This window comes from Stegodyphus dumicola, chromosome 9, assembly GCF_044657685.1.
Source record: "Stegodyphus dumicola isolate Sdum_Otavi_A_Nest chromosome 9, ASM4465768v1".
Lineage (NCBI taxonomy): Eukaryota > Metazoa > Arthropoda > Arachnida > Araneae > Eresidae > Stegodyphus > Stegodyphus dumicola.
This window is the reverse complement of record NC_140776.1, coordinates 100,083,193-100,099,340: the sequence shown is the minus strand read 5'-3', so window position 1 is coordinate 100,099,340 and position 16,148 is coordinate 100,083,193. Positions and strand designations below refer to the sequence as shown.

At 36.1% G+C, this 16,148-nt stretch overlaps 1 protein-coding gene across 4 annotated transcripts in view; it reads right to left on the bottom strand.

Moving 5' to 3' along the window:
* LOC146995430 (aldo-keto reductase family 1 member A1-like) overlaps positions 1-16,148 on the bottom strand; it is a 73,767-nt gene that overhangs the window by 16,586 nt on the left and 41,033 nt on the right. For 3 of the 4 annotated variants that reach the window (XM_085823806.1, XM_085823805.1, XM_085823804.1), the window contains 2 exons: positions 10,490-10,568; positions 6,795-6,878 (listed from right to left, as the gene is read on the bottom strand). In XM_085823806.1, coding sequence (XP_085679932.1) covers positions 6,795-6,878; positions 10,490-10,568 — 163 coding nt within the window. The remainder of the gene's footprint in view (positions 1-6,794; positions 6,879-10,489; positions 10,569-16,148) is intronic. The other variant, XM_085823807.1, reaches the window with a different exon arrangement.

The following is a 16,148-nucleotide window of genomic DNA, read 5'->3' as shown; positions in this document are numbered from 1 at the left end:
TGGAGTTTGTGTTTCAGTTCTACCAGCTTCAAATCTGGGGATGCTTCTTCGCCAATTTCCAATAGAACTGCTACTAAATCCTCTTTCTTTGCGTTTTTGAACATTTTCTTCTATTTTCCTTTAGAATCAAGCCTTTCAAACTCTCGATTAAATAATTCTCACGTTTTTACTCTCTTTTGCAAATGAACACTTCTTTCGTTAGTTAGGCTTAACTTTACGCCTCTTCCGTTTTCAACGCTCTAAGCTTCTAACCTCTCTGGTTTTCTCGAAAGAGAGCGTGTTGTGATGACTTCATGGTTTAATAAGGCACCATTTAGCAAGACGAAACAAACATTTATTAAATATATAATTCAAATAATAATATAATAGTTACTCAGAGCAGTACGTCGCTCCTACCGCATAGTACAATCTACTACCTTCCTCTTCCGAGTCTAACATGCAACTCCTAATAAATACATTAACCCTTCTCGAAGAAGAGCTACCTGCGCCAAGCATGCTCTGTTGATCGCCAAACAGTCGCCAGATATCACAATTTGTTATCTGCATAAAGAGTAATCGGTAGATTTTGTATTTGTTATCTTCATAAAGAGTAATCGGTAGATTTTGTATTTGTTATCTTCATAAAGAGTAATCGGTAGATTTTGTTTTAGTCCTAGATCTTTAAGCAAATTTAACAGGCATTGCGCTTCTTTTGCTGTATTAGCTGCTGCAATATATTCTGCTTCAGTTGATTATAGTGCAATGCAGTTTGGACGTTTGCTGCTCCATGAAATGCAGTTATTTCCTAGTTTGAATATGTATCCGCTAATGAATTTCCTTGTTGTTCTGTCATTTGCCCAATCTGCATCCGAATATGCAGTTAGTATAGGTTCTTGAATTCTGTTAAAGACCAACTTAAAGTCTTTAGTTGTGTGCAAGTATCGAATGACTTTCTTGATAGCATTCCAATTTGTGTTCCAAGATTTTTCGTTTCTTCTACTCAATAGATTGACTGCACATGCTATATCTGGTCTGCTGATTGTTGCAATATATAATAATGCCCCTACTGCTTGTCTATATTCTGTATCATCTTCAGCTTCTAGTTTGCAGTAATTTGTTTCCATTGGCGTATATGTTGGGTTTTCGTTCTGAAGTCCAAACCTTTGAACTATTTCTTCGATTTTATTCTTTTGGTTTATGGCAAAAGTTCCTTCTTTAAATCTTTCAATGTTTATGCCGAGGTAGTAGGTGACTTCTCCTAGGTTTTTGATTTCGAATTTAGCGTTCAATTGTTGGATTGTTTCCATTACATCTTCTTCTCTTTCACTTCCTACAAGCATGTCATCTACATATAATATTATATACGTGAATTTTCCATTGATATTTTTGAAAAACAAGCATGGGTTTGCTTTACTTTGTTTAAATGACATGTTTAGAAGTATTTTTCCAATTTTCAGATTCCAAGCTCTAGCAGCTTGTTTTAAACCATATATAGATTTCTTCAGCTTTTAAACTTTATTTTCATGTCCAGCTTTTGAGTATCCTTCAGGTTGAGTCATGTAAATTTCTTCTTCTAGTTCTCCATGAAGGAAAGCTGTTTTGACATCGATATGTCTGACAGACATGTTCTTATACGAAGCTGCACATAGGAAGGCTCGTAGCGTTGTGTATTTTACTACAGGAGCAAAGGTTTAATCATAGTCAGATCCAAACTTCTGGCTAAATCCTTTTGCGACTAATCTGGCTTTGTATCTTTCAATTTTTCCTTCTGCATTGAGCTTTGTCTTGAAAGACCATTTGCATCCTATTGGTTTTCTTCCAATTCCCAAGTGTTGTTTTCTTCCATCGAATTAATTTCTTCTCGAACAGCTGTTATCCATTTTCTTTTTTCACTTTCTTCCAAACTTTGAATTTCCTTCCAAGTTTTGGGTTCGGAGGAGATTGGATATTTGGCATGGAATCCGTAGCGATCAGGAGGTTTACCTTTTGTGAGTCTGTTCGATCTTCTGAGTTCCAACGGTTCTTCTTCGTGTTCTGATATTTCTTCCTCTTCGGGTTCTTCTATTTTTATTTCTTCCTTAGAATTTTCTTCATCCTGGTTTAAATAGATGCTTACAGGCTCATCAGTTCCAGTGTTTTCAATAAATCGTGCAGATCGACTTATTATAATTTTGTCTCCAGGAATTAAAATTCTGTAGCCTTTACTTCTGCTGTCGTAGCCGACGAGTACTCCTTCTATAGCAGTATCATCCAATTTACCTCTTTTAGATTTATGGATGTAAGCAAAAGCCTTGTACCCGAAAGTCCTCAGATGAGAGAGGTTGGGTTTCTTGTTATTCCATAATTCGTATGGAGTTTTTGCATTTGGTTTTGTAGGCATACGATTCTGTAAATAATTTGCAGTCAGCACTGCTTCGGCCCAGTATCTGTGAGGTTGACCTGAGTCAGCTAAAGGACATCTTGTCATCTCCATCAAAGACCTATTTTTGCGTTAACTGACTCCATTTTGTGCTGGACAATACGGTACAGTAAGCTGGTGATTTATACCATGTTTTGCAAGATATTCTTCAAGTTCCTTACTTGTGTACTCACCACCGTTATCACTTCTTAGCGTTTTTACCTTTCTCCCGAATTTATTGTTTGTAAGAGCAATAAATTGTTTTAGTTTAGAAATTGTTTCATTTTTCTTTTTCATTAGGTAAATTATTGTGAACCTGCTGTAATCATCAATAAAAGTTACGAAGTATAGTATCCACTGACAGACGGTGTTTGTACTGGTCCTAAAACATCAGTGTGAACGAGTTCTAGCGGTTTAGATGCTCTGAATTTCGATTCTTTGGGATACGGAAAATCAGTTAGTTTACATTTTATGCACTGAATGCATTTGGTATCATGTTTACAATTATCTAGTTTAATTCCTTCAGCGAGTTCTTTGTTTACAAGTTGCTTGATTGCGTCATCGTTTCTGTGACCAAGGCGTCTATGCCAAAGTTGAACGCAGTTCTCATTTTTGCACTGAAATGCTACATAAACTGATGGTTCATTATTCCTGTCTATTGGTTTAATTTGGTAAAGATTATTAGTTGCATGACATTCTAGAATAATCTGATCTCCTTTCGCGATCATACATTTATTTCCTTCAAACAGAACCGAAAGTACTTTTTCTGTTATTTTCTTAATTGAGATTAAATTCGTTTCTAATTCAGGAGCGTATAAAACTTCCGATAAGAGAACTTCAGTTATTTTTTGTTTTGCATTTAATGTTTTGAAACGGACAGTTCCTATCACCGTTGATTTAATACATTGCCCATTCGCAGTTATAATATCTGACGGATTTATGGGTTTACATTCCGTGAAATATTTCTTATTATTTACCAGGTGATTACTTGCTTCACTGTCGAAAATAAAACTCTCGGATGATTGATGTACGGTGTAATTAATAGACAGAGCGACGCTGTCACGTCTGGCTTCGATTTCCGGTGTTTTAATTTTTGTTTGTTGTTGATTCATCGTGAGGTTACCGACATTCTTTGCTTGGCGTGTTTTAGAATCCGCGTATGTTTTCTTTGAGCTTTGGCGCGGTTCATTTCTTTGTTTCGATTTTAGATGATAACACTCTGATCTAAAATGGTTATTTTTATGACAATATGAGCAAAACTTTTCTCTCTTTGTCTTGTTTTGAAATGGGGCTTTAAATGCCTTTGAATCTGATGAATTATTTTCAACTCTCTTGTTAAATTCGTCAATTAATTTCCATTTTAAGAATTCTGGATTCAGTTTCGATTCCGCTCTGGTTTCAAGAGCCATAATGCGCGTATCGTAAGAACTAGGCATTGAACAAAGCAAAAGTGCCGCAACGTGTTAGTCTTTTATGTTCTCACCTATTGATTTGAGTTTATCAACTAACTCCAGTAATGTATTTATATGTGTTTGCATATTTCCGTCTTATTCAAGCTTCAAACTGTAAAGGTTTCGCAAAAGAAATAGTTTACTTGAAAGATTAGACCTTTCATGTACCTGCTTGAGCTTTTCCCAGGTGGCTTTAGCAGTAGTTTCATGTTTAATGTGAATTATTTGGCTGTCTTCGATAAATAAATTTATCATCGCACTACATTGTCGATCCCGTTTACTCCATTGTTCTGTAATAGGGCTTGGAGGTACATCTTCGATTACATCGTAAAGATCCTCCTTTATTAGTAGCATTTGCATTTTGAATTTCCATGTTGAGTAATTGCTGTAATTCAGTTCTGCAATTTGCATTTGAGTTGAATTCAACATTTTTGTATCGTCGAAAAATTTATTTTCGGTTTTAATATGAAACTACAGATTAGCTTTTACAGTATCTTTTTTTCTTTATTATTATTTAATTAGATATGATCTTTTCATCAGTACTCATAATCTTTTGTTGTAAAACATTTTTATAGTCTCGAAGTTTCACAACAAATTAATAAAAATAGAGAGCAAAATGATTCTTCTTACCTTCTATCCAGCGCAGCATTAAGCGAGATCATACCTAATTAACTTGTAATCCAAAATAGGTGTAAACGGAAATTGTAAGATCACAAAACACATTCTTTATTAATACATGAGAAATAGATAAAAATTCGTTAGTATTCCAAATACATATTGAAAAAGGAGTTATATTATAGGGAGTCTCATATTGTCCTTTCCTGAAGGAGTGAGGAAAGTAAAGTGTAAAGAGTAAGAGAGTTACACAGTTAACGCTTTTGCAGGGTTTCCAGTTCATACAGTTTATCGTGCTATTGGCGACAGTCCATCACTATATGCATACCAACACTTAATACTTAAGTTACTTAATACACCAACACTTAATACTTCAAGCACTACGCTTCTATTGAAAATAGCTTACCAGTATTAACACTTCCATTGTAATAAATCGTTTACAGTCGATACAGAATTAATAAGCAGAATGAATTTAGCATGTCAATTTCGCTCTGTCATTGAGCGGTCGCAGTGAACAGACTTGATGTTGAATAAATGTGGAGGCTTGCCTGGCGTCGAGTCCGGCGTCATAGTTCCGAACACCTTCTTTGATGACGATGACGAAAGCTAAAATAGACGTTGTCTATTTTTTTCTTATTTCTTGATTTCTCCTGTACTAAGCATAACAAACATGTTTCCTCACCCTATTTTCTGTTCTTACTTTTTTGTGTTTTGTGTTGTCACTACCACGCAAGGAAAGCTTTTTTGACCATGCATTGCTATATGATTTTGCACAGCTTGGGTATAGTATGTCTCTCTTGAAAGTTTGTAACCGATCTGCTGAAACATCCTAAATACATCTGCTAATAAAATTTTCAATTCAATTATGCAATTTCTTACAGTAGGCAAAACGGTGATTTTGCTTAATATTTAGTATGTACAAGGTGGTCATATAAAACATCCCCCATATATAAACCTCTAGCATTATTCAACCAATAGAAATAAAATTTCAGATATTGTTATTTGAAGGTACGCGCACGAGAGAATAATTTGAAACAACTGAACTCTTTACGGTTACACTGAAAAATTTTCGAATGGCAACACCCACCTTTTTACTAGGCAAATTGATCAGCGCATTGAAAAACCATAAATAGCATTGGAACTATACACATATGACGAAAATTGGGAGAGTAAACTATTTGAAAAGAAGAGCATTGTAAAGGACCAATCAACATACAAGAGAAGAGAGAAAATAAAACTCCTTTTGGAATTATAAATTTTCAATGTGTACAATATTTCACGATACAGTTATCTTCTTTAACTCCCCGACCTCACTCCGATAGATTTCAAGTTCTGGGGGGTGTCTGTTTTTTTTTTTTTTTTTTTTTTTTCCCGTAGTGTTACCATTCCTCGCTTTGAAATTGTTGAGTTTGTTAATAAAAATTCCTTAATGGCTGACAAAATATGAAATAGATAATAAAACAAATTCCAAATTCGGGCTTGCAGATGACCACGGTGAAGTTATATACGTTATTCAAAATTTGATGGATCTAGGTACCGTTGTTTTATCACAGTGCGAGAAACGTACATACATTTATTCAGATCCTTCATTATTTAATTTCTTTAACTATAATATAGAGCTGTTATATTTGGTGACAACAGTTTGGGAGGTCAATCAAAGCAGAAAGTGAATCAAAGCAAAATGCCAAAACGAAACAAATAGCCCTTCTGAGCTAATAAAATTAAAAAATATATGGCAACACATTATTGGGTATTCTAAAAATATTCTGCTTTTAAAAGTTTTGTGATTTTACTGCTAAATTTCATGTGGCATAAGTACGAAGAAAGCGATGTTGAATAATAAAGTAAAGGCGAAAAATTGGTTAAAAAAAAAAAAAAAAAATTGTGCAAGTGAAGCAGACTGGTAAACTGCGAGCTCAGCGAGAGCATTAAGAACCTGATGTGAAATGAAAATCCGAATCCTTTCAGATTTTCTTTCTTATAATTATTGTTGCATGGAAAATTATTATTGTTATTATTAGTTCCCTAATTTTAAAATAGGCTTTTATGCATTTTTATAGAACCGACTGTTCTATACTTTATTATCTATGCATTTATTTTGTTTATTATTACTTGTCAGAGTACTTGCTAATCAATAATGTTTCCTTGTAGTCTTTATTATAAAAACCATATAAAAAAGCGTCATTAACTTCAGGCACTCAAATTTGTAAATTTGGATTTCTTTAACACACATATAAATGATACTTTATCTTAATGCATTCAAAGTTTTGGGTTAATAGTGTGATCAACAAAACTTGTGCTTAAGTAAAAATCCAGGAAAGCTCATGAGTAATTATAATCAAAAGGTCTACCTGAATATTTTCTCTGATCCTGCTGGTGTTGCTACTCTTCGGAATCACAATAATTCCTCGTTGGACAAGATATCGTAGTAGAATCTAGAAAGAAATTGAAAATAAGTTTCCTTGTCCACAAATAGAATCAAAAATAATATTACCATACGCACTTTTAATCTGCTAAATTCAAATATTAAAATAATTCAGTCACATATGATTAAATTAATACAAGAGTTGCATCCCCTGTCGTTTTCGGTTTATTAAACTTTTATACAGTTTAAGAGAATTTTTCTACACAGCTTATGATTCTTGGGCAGTACTGATTGCTTTACACAGGAGATCATTCAAATCATTTTGGATTGGATCAGTTCAAGATTATTAGCAGTACAGGTTACGTTGTAAAAAATATTAAGTATTCTCAAACAGGAAACTCGAAGAGCCCTCATCGTGATTTTAACCATAGATTGATTCCATTTGCTAATTGGATATACTAATTACATATACCATGAGAACCCACGGAAAGATGAGATAATTCTTCATATTTGCCTCTATTTAATGAATTATTAAGGAGAGGCTCGAGACCCAACTGACAAAATTCAGGACGTAAAAAGTTATTGTCCACCACAATATTTAGTTAGTACGCCATTGTAGAAACCATTACCTTTTTCGAAATAGGAAACGTGATAAATCAGGACAGCAGAGGAGTAAGGGGCCAAGTCACCTAGGCTTCACAATTACATGTACAGTCCTGTCGTATTAACTTTAAGCAAAGGAATCTATAGATTCAGTATTAAAATAAATTGTGCCCCCGCATATTATCATGGTTGGAACCACATATTATCCACTTGTTAGCAGGACGGACTAACCACTACAGCACGTACTGCGATTACTATAATTCTTTATAAAGCGAATCTTAATAACCATGATCAGAAAGGGTTTAACATCATTCCTTAATAAAGTCTAGTAACAATATTTCCTCTGCATGTGAAATTATTTTGAATAGTAAAAATAAATCAGTGCATGGATACAGCTAACGTAATTCAACGATTTTCTTCGTTTCGCCTTGTCCGGATTTTCCGAAATTTTTGATGCTTTAGTTTCTGTGAGATTATCCCTCCCAGTAAGTTTTCTTTTTGCGGCGTCCTTTTACTCCTTGGTACACTTTCTTACAATTTTAACGAAAAGCTAGAGAAACCCCATGGAGGTTTTCTTCCGGATTTTCAGCTTTTCACGTTCTTTCAGTGCTACCAAACTTTTCATGCTCATGGATTTTGTTAAAGCAGTTTCGCGAAGTTATTTTTCTTCCTTGGTGCAATCTACTATTTAACTCTTTTATTATCGATAAAGAAAGTCTTATGGCCTGAACAATGTCATTCATAATTTGATATTTTCTTCTCGGCCCATTGACTCTTTAAAGCAGTACTAAAAAAATCACTTGAAGGGCGGTAAAAAGGAGATGATTCCTCTACGACAGTCTGAAGAATCTCTATTTCTGTTAAGTTGATGAACCACTTAAATTGATGAACGTTAATACAACTGAGATCAATATGTGGAGCGTCCGCTATGCCATCTTTCGTGATTACTGTATCATGGTTACTGTGACTAGACACGTCAAATTCACGGCTTGCGTACTGTATACAATCCTCAACTGATTTTCCTTCCGCCCTCTGTTTACCCGTAAAAATAGCAATATATACATAATTATAATAATAAAAATTGAAGTTCTACCTCATATTGAGGCGTATTTGACGTTGAGAACTCACTATCCATCGACCGATGGTATGAACAGAAATTCAATGCAACTGAACGCTGAAGCAAAAATTCAGGGAATAGGGTATCCCCGAATTTTACAGATACTTGTCGCATTTCCCAAACAGCTACAAATTTACATCATACTTTATTTCCATGTTCGGTAGTACATATCAATGTGAACAACATAATGGAAATTCATCTGATCTGAAAATCACTAGGAAAAAAAAAAACATGTTTCCAGTCATTACAAAGCTGCTTGTTGGAAAAAGATATCAAGTACCAGGGAAGAAACAATCTACTAACAGGATTTCCTTAGTTCCCTTTAAGCATGAAAACGTTTTTATCCTTAAGGGCCGCACTATTTTTCACTGATGGTTATTGGTTTACTTGAAGTACTGAATTTCACCAGTCATATAAATGGTACAATCTTGATTAGAGCTGGAGAGAAATAGTAGATAACTGAATGCTCTCCACTTATTGCTGAGATGTGGTTTTTGAAGCACCCCATTTCAGCAATCGAATCATGTGGGGCATCTTTCCTACTTCGGTTGTTGATGCCGTGTTATTTCCTCAGCATGGTTCGAGGATGCCAGTTATCTGCGAAAACAACGCGGCAAAAGCATCGTGGACAAAAACTCGTAGAGAAAACAACGCAAGAAGGAAACTCATAGTAAAAATATACAGCAACTACAAAGTATCTAATGACAAAAACATTGCAGTGAACAAATTTTCATTTTATGTTTCCAAGTCATTCAAAACATTGTAATATACTTTTTTTTAGTGAAATGCTTTTTTGTATAATACAAATCCTCTCTAAAAGAACAGCTCACTATTCCAGAGAATTTTAGTTCCAGTTCGGGTGCGTTAGTAATCTTAGAGAGGTTATGATAAATAAATTCGTGCCAATGTTCAATAGAGGTATTAATTTATAATCTCAGACGTACTAGACATCGTGGAGTGGACGTCTTAGAGAAAGTCCGTTGTTTTCAAAATAATAGCAAAATGTTTTCCATAGAATTCTGTACGCCTTAGATGCATAAAATACATATTTCTGCGATGTTTTATTCTTCGATATTTACTAGTTGTTTATTTTGTTAGTGTTATAGTTTATTTTTTGCTCGGATGTTTTCGAAGACAATCTTTTCAAACTGCTACGTTTTGTTACCACTTTATTTTCTACCACAATGTTTTTTACGACAATGCTTTCTCTTCGAGTTGTTCTCCGCAGCATTTACTTAGCGATTTTTCTGTCATGTTCTTTTCGACGAATATTGATGGCGGAAGGTACTGCAGCGCATGCGAAACCTGCGGCCTTAAGTATGAGAAATGCAGAAGGATGGATTGGATTATTCAGTTATGGCAAAGCACACGAGGGCTATCTGCCTAAAGGGAGGGATGCCTTTCGTGGAGGACTTTCTAAGGGAAACTGGCTCGTATACACGTTACACATGGGGAAAACCACGAAAACGCCCATGCAGCTAGCCCGTTCGCGGGATTCGAACCTCAGACCGAACTACCAGTGTTCAGCGTTTTACCGCTCGGCCACTGATGGGCCTGAAATGCAGAAGGAAGTGTAATGCGTATGTGAGTCCAGTAGCATTTACCACTATATTCAGATAGGTGGGATTGCTAGTGATATAGCTGTCATTTAGCTAGTCATTTGAATGGTCAGATACCGGAGTCAAAAACTTATCAGAAGTCCTTTCTTAAGCGATCAAATCAAACATACATTTCAAAAATCACTCTTTGCTGCATAAAAACGTTATTCAGTTCGACTCTCTCCTTTGGAAATTGAAATATTTTCATATAAAATACTGTTTGAGTAATATTAATTTGGTTGAAACCAAATTCACTTTCTCTAATTCATTTTATTAAGGCAAAACCGCTTCTTGTTTACTCTCAAATTTCCAACAACACTTAAAATTCATGTTGCACATTACACTTTTTAATGGCATACTTACTTGAGCGGGGGTTTTCTTGTGTTTTGTTGCTAAAGGCTTTAATCTTGAGTCTTCCAATAATTGTTCTTGTTTATAATCACTGAAAAATCAACAATTATTTAAATAATAAATTCATACGATCAATATGAATACATAGGACGAAGAGTTATATTTCTGAAGAGGGAAAACTCAAGAGGACTTCCTGCTTAGATGTTTTCGAGGAGTATTTCTAAGGGAAACTAGCTCGTATTCCAGTTATACATGGAAAAAACCATCTTATATATGGAACCAACTATGCAGCCAGCCCGTTCGTCTGATTCGAACTCGGGTTGAACTACCACTACTCAGCGATCTCAATCACTCAGCCACTAATTGGTTCATATGTAACAAAATTTCAAAAGTTAATCAGTGCACTGAACGCCCTCTTCGAACCTATTACTAGGTGTTTGCCATATGGAGTTTTGGTGCAAACGCGTTGAATTGTTTCGATAGCAATATATATAATTGCTATTCCATGGACATTGATGGACATTGATGTATGTAGGCGGATCCAAAAAAAAAAAAAAAAAAAAAAGTTACAAGCTTCAGCATTTGAAAAGTAATTATTGTGGAGGGAATACTTTATTCCCAGAGTGTAGGCAGATGGCATTAGGTGTCTAGCAGAGGTTATGCAGCAGGTAGAGTAAATTCACGTCAGAGGAATTAAAAATGGTAAGACGTTTAGAAAAGTGGTCTCACTTGGAGGTGCGAGCCGTAATTCGTTGTCCTGATCGATTATCTGGAGAGTGGCCGTACCATTACTGCCGATCGTTATTGTGCAATACGTGAAGCCATCCGTGGCAAGCGCCCTGGCATGTTGAGTGATAGTGTCATCCTCCTGCATGGCAATGCCCAGTCCCATATTGCTCGCCAAACTCAAGAATTGCTGCAAAAGTGGGAAGTCTGGAGTCTCACCCCTAAAGTAGCCCAGGTTCAGCACCCAGTAATTATTTTCTTTTTCAAAAACTGAAAGAACATTTATCTGGAATGAGGTTCTCTTCAGACAGTGATGTGAAAACAGTCACCAAGAACTTTCTCAGTGGGAAGAGACATGATTTCTACAAAGCCAGGTTAAACATGTTAGCCCTGCGTCCAGATAAATGCCTAAATGGATTTGATTGTTATATGTAAAAATTATAAGTAAGTATGCCTCCTAATCCCCTTTTGTATTTTCTGTCTATTATTAATAAATAATTTTTTATTAGCCCTGTAACCTTTTTTTTTGGATCAACCCTCGTATTAGGATAGCTACATATGTGTAGCAGTTTTACCAACCAGAATGAGACTCTTAAAGGAAATTTATGGTAGAAAACGTAAGCACATGCACTATCTTGAACAATCAGACAAATCCAGTATAAAAATAGACATAACATGCACAAAGTCTAGTTGTTGAAGATAATGCATATGCTTGCGTAGAAGAAAATAATCATCAAAACATATGAAAAATTAATTAATAATCAATGAATAATAAAATCAAAACAGACGTAGAAAGAACTTTACGATAATGATGTTTGACATAAGACAAAAAATATGAAACAAGATAACATAAAGAAATCAGAGCCGTAGCTAGAATTTTCAGCACCCGGGAACAGTCAAAAACTTATCAGAAGTCCTTTCTTAGGCGATCAAATCAAACATACATTTCAAAAATCACTCTTTGCTGGATAAAAATGTTAGTCAGTTCGACTCTCTCCTTTGGAAATTGAACTATTTTCATATAAAATACTGAAGATTTCGCCCCCCCCCCACACCTATTTGAAAAAAAAAATGGAAAATATTTCATTCTAAAACTTTGTAACGCTCACCAGCAGCCAAGCGGTAAAAGCCGCTAAATACTGGTTGGTCTGGGGTTCGAATCTCGACGAATGGGCTGGCTGCATGGTCGTTTTCGTGATTTTTCTCATGTGTAATTTGGGACCAAGCCAGTTTTCCTTAAAATGTCCTCCATGTGGCATATCTGTTTCATTTAGTGTCCTCAGATGGTGCAGCACGTAAGAAATACAGAATAAATAATAAAAACACATTTCGCAGCATCAATTTGGCATCGCTTGGATGCTGCTCCCAGGAATAAATGTCCCCCCTGGCCCCTCCCTAGCTACGCTTCTAAAAAAATGTAGAATAAAAAGTATGCGTAGCACAATAAAGAAGCAAATTACATATACAGAATTGATACATTCACCCTCATTTGTGATGAACATAGTGCTGGACATAGCAGAAGATCATGCCTCAGTAACTGCGAGAACATTGTAATATGGAAAAATGTCCATCGCGGCGAAAGGTTTATAACCCTATGACGAGACTGAGCCAATCTTATGACTTGCAGTGTTAATGGTGTTGAAAAGTAGCTACTGATATTATTCTGATTATTGGTCAGCTTCCACTTGTTGGGTTTATATTTATTTTAACTAACATTTATTTTAAGCTATCTTTTCTGTCAAGCCTTTTAGAAATTTTAAGAACCGCGCGTTTCGGCCTGTGTGCCTATTTCGACAGTTCGTTGAATCTTTCAAATTCTTAATCAGAAAGTTTGCTGAATCTCAGCTGTATCTTAGAACGCAGTTAAGATAGTTACAATTATAGAGCCTCGTAGATAGTGACTTCGTTAGTTATGCATCCTGTCATTTATTTTTAGTTGTACTTTTCTATTTTTGTTTAACCGCCGGGTCGGCGTAGTTTGTGAGCGTCAAGCGAACGCAACTGTGATTTCTAAAGTGAAATAAAAAGGGAGTTAAACCCTTCTTAAGAGTCTGTGTAATTTCCAGTTCATAGCAGTCACTACTACCGTTGCTGACAAGTGGGGGCCTCCCAACATCACATTGGCGCCCCAACACTTTACGAACTGAAATGGCCGAAAACTGGATGGAAGGTCCTGTACAACTCCAACAACAAGAAAAGGCGAACCAATTAGAAGGATTTGGATACCTGGTCCAGACGATGAGAGCATCAATCAAGCCAAACGTCAATTTCGACGGAAAAAATTCGGTGGCGATATTCTTAGAAGTCCTCGAAAATCATTTCCAGCTATACCCTGTGCCTGAAAGACAAAAAGTTGCCATTGCCACGTCTACACTAAGAGGACAGGCCTCACTATGGTAGAAGAATATAGGGAAATTTTTATTAGAGGAATTCGGAGGCCAAACATATACATTTGAAAATTTCAAAATATCATTATTAAAGGCCTTCCCCATAGTGAAAGACCGAGCAAAGCTAGAAGCCGAACTGTATAGTTTTTATCAACGTAATATAGAAGATTTGATGGACTTCATTCTGCGAAAAGTTACACTGATAAACATGTTGTATGGGAAGAAACCCGACGCAGAGATTATTGAAATAATCTTACCAAGATTCCTACCTGCTGTCCAAGATTACGTCGAAATCCGAAACCCAAGCACCTTGCAGGAACTCTTCGAGTTGGCGGTCAAGTTCCAAAACCGCAGAATAGCGGAAAAAGCTAGAGGGGCATCGTATTCTCAAGGTCACCGAAGGTAATCCTCAAATCAACAGACCGGAAACACAAATCACTCTTATGGGGAAAGAGCTATCAAGCCAACTCATCGAAGCTCGAAGGTCAAGGCCCAAAAAGGAAATTTGAAAACAACCGTCCGCGTACCCAGAAGACTGAAGTTGAAAGGAAAGCTTTAAACGAGTAGAGGGGCCTGTAAAAGCGAGGGTCCAAGCCCCGGAAGTTTCGAAAAAACCCTCAAGAAGATACCTAAATACGGTCGTGGTAAAGAACTCACACTTACCAATTATACAAGTCCTGGTTGGCGATGTACCAGTAGAAGCCCTCATCGATACAGGGGCAGAAGGTAATTTTATGAGTGATACATTTTTTAAGAAAAATTTTAATAGGTTTCGATTTTCAAAAATAAAAACACAAAAATTATAGCGGCGCAGGGAAAACCTGTCAATGCATTGGGAAATTATCATTACAAATACAGGTAAAAGATGAAAGCCTCAAAGTATTAATTTTTGTGGTCAAAAATTTGCAGAGTCCAGTCATTTTAGGCATGGAGTTTTTAAATGTCGATAAGGCCAAACTGAAATTTCAGGAAACTTCGATTATGCTGGAAATGGATCGGAGGGTGGTGGAACCAGTGGAACAACCGCAAGTGGACCTTAGCCATTTGAATGACCATGAAAGCCAAGCCATCCAGCAAGTGGTGAGTACTTTTTCGAACTTGTTTTCAGAACGGCCTGGTAATTTTCAAATTGTTACGCATGATATACAATTAACTGCCGACAAACCCTGTAGACTAAACCTTACCAGTATGATAAACAGAAAGAACAAATAATTGAAGAACACATTCAGAAAATGTTGAAGAACCAGATAATAACGCCCATAAATAGTGAGTACGCGAGTCCAGTCGTACTATGTAGGAAAAAGAATGATTTCCCTCCTTCGGATAAAAGGGCTTGGAGGTTTGCTATCGATTACAGAAAGCTTAATAGTGTTACTAAGTTCCCAGTTTACCTTTGCCGGTTATAGAGGAAATTATTAGAAAGATTAAGTCTACGAGATACATGACTACGTTGGACTTAACGTCTGAGCTACTATCAAATAGCTATGAGACCCGAAGACATACATAAAACCGCGTTTATCACAAAATCGGGCACTTATGCATTTTTACGCATGCCCTTTGGGTTTTGTGGGGCCCCGTCAACATTCCAGAGAGCTATGGCCATTGTTCTAAAGCCTGTCCTAGGAAAATCGACTTTAATCTATCTAGATGATATAATTATAACGAGTAGTACGTTGGAACAACATATTAAAGATTTAGAGAGGTTTTTAAATTATTAAAAGAAGCCGGTCTTACAATTAATGCATCAAAATGCAAGTTCGCGACTAAAGAACTTAAATATCTGGGTTATAAAATTTCGCAAAAGGGTATAGAAACTCAGGATTCAAAAATAAAAGCCATCAAGAATTTCCCACCTCCCAACACCGCCAAGAAACTTTCTTCTTTCCTTGGGTTATGTTCTTATTATCGGTCGTTCATAAAAGATTTTGCGAACATTGTTGAACCGTTGCTAGTAATTAAAAGAAAGAAAAGTAAGTTTACGTGGACAGCAGAAGCAAATACTGCATTTGAAAGGTTAAAAGAAGCACTCATCAATGCCCCTGTTTTGAAATTCCCGGAAGGGGACGGAAACCTGGAAATTGCAGCAGATGCGTCGGACTATGCCGTAGGTGCAGTTTTCATGCAAAATGGCCATCCTTTGGCATTTTTTAGTAAAACTTTAAACTCTACGCAAAGGAATTATACAGCTACAGAGAGAGAAATATTAGCCGTATTAATGGCTGTACACAACTTTCGAGTTTATTTCGGTAAAGCTCCAGTAACAGTCTTTTCGGATCATGCGGCTGTTGGTAGACTTTACTCGGGGAAAAACCTAACGCCCAGGTTAATAAGATGGGCTTTAAAACTTAAAGAACATAACCTAATAATTAAATATAAATCGGGTAAGGAAAACAATGTTGCTGACGCACTATCTCGAATAAAACTGGATGAGGAAGGCAATGAACTCAAATGCGCTGTGTTGACTTCAAAAGTTTTAGATTCTAGAGAAACAATTATTGCTGAATTGAAAGCTGATCCTGAATTTGGAAGTATCTATGCGTAATTGAAAGACCCCGAAA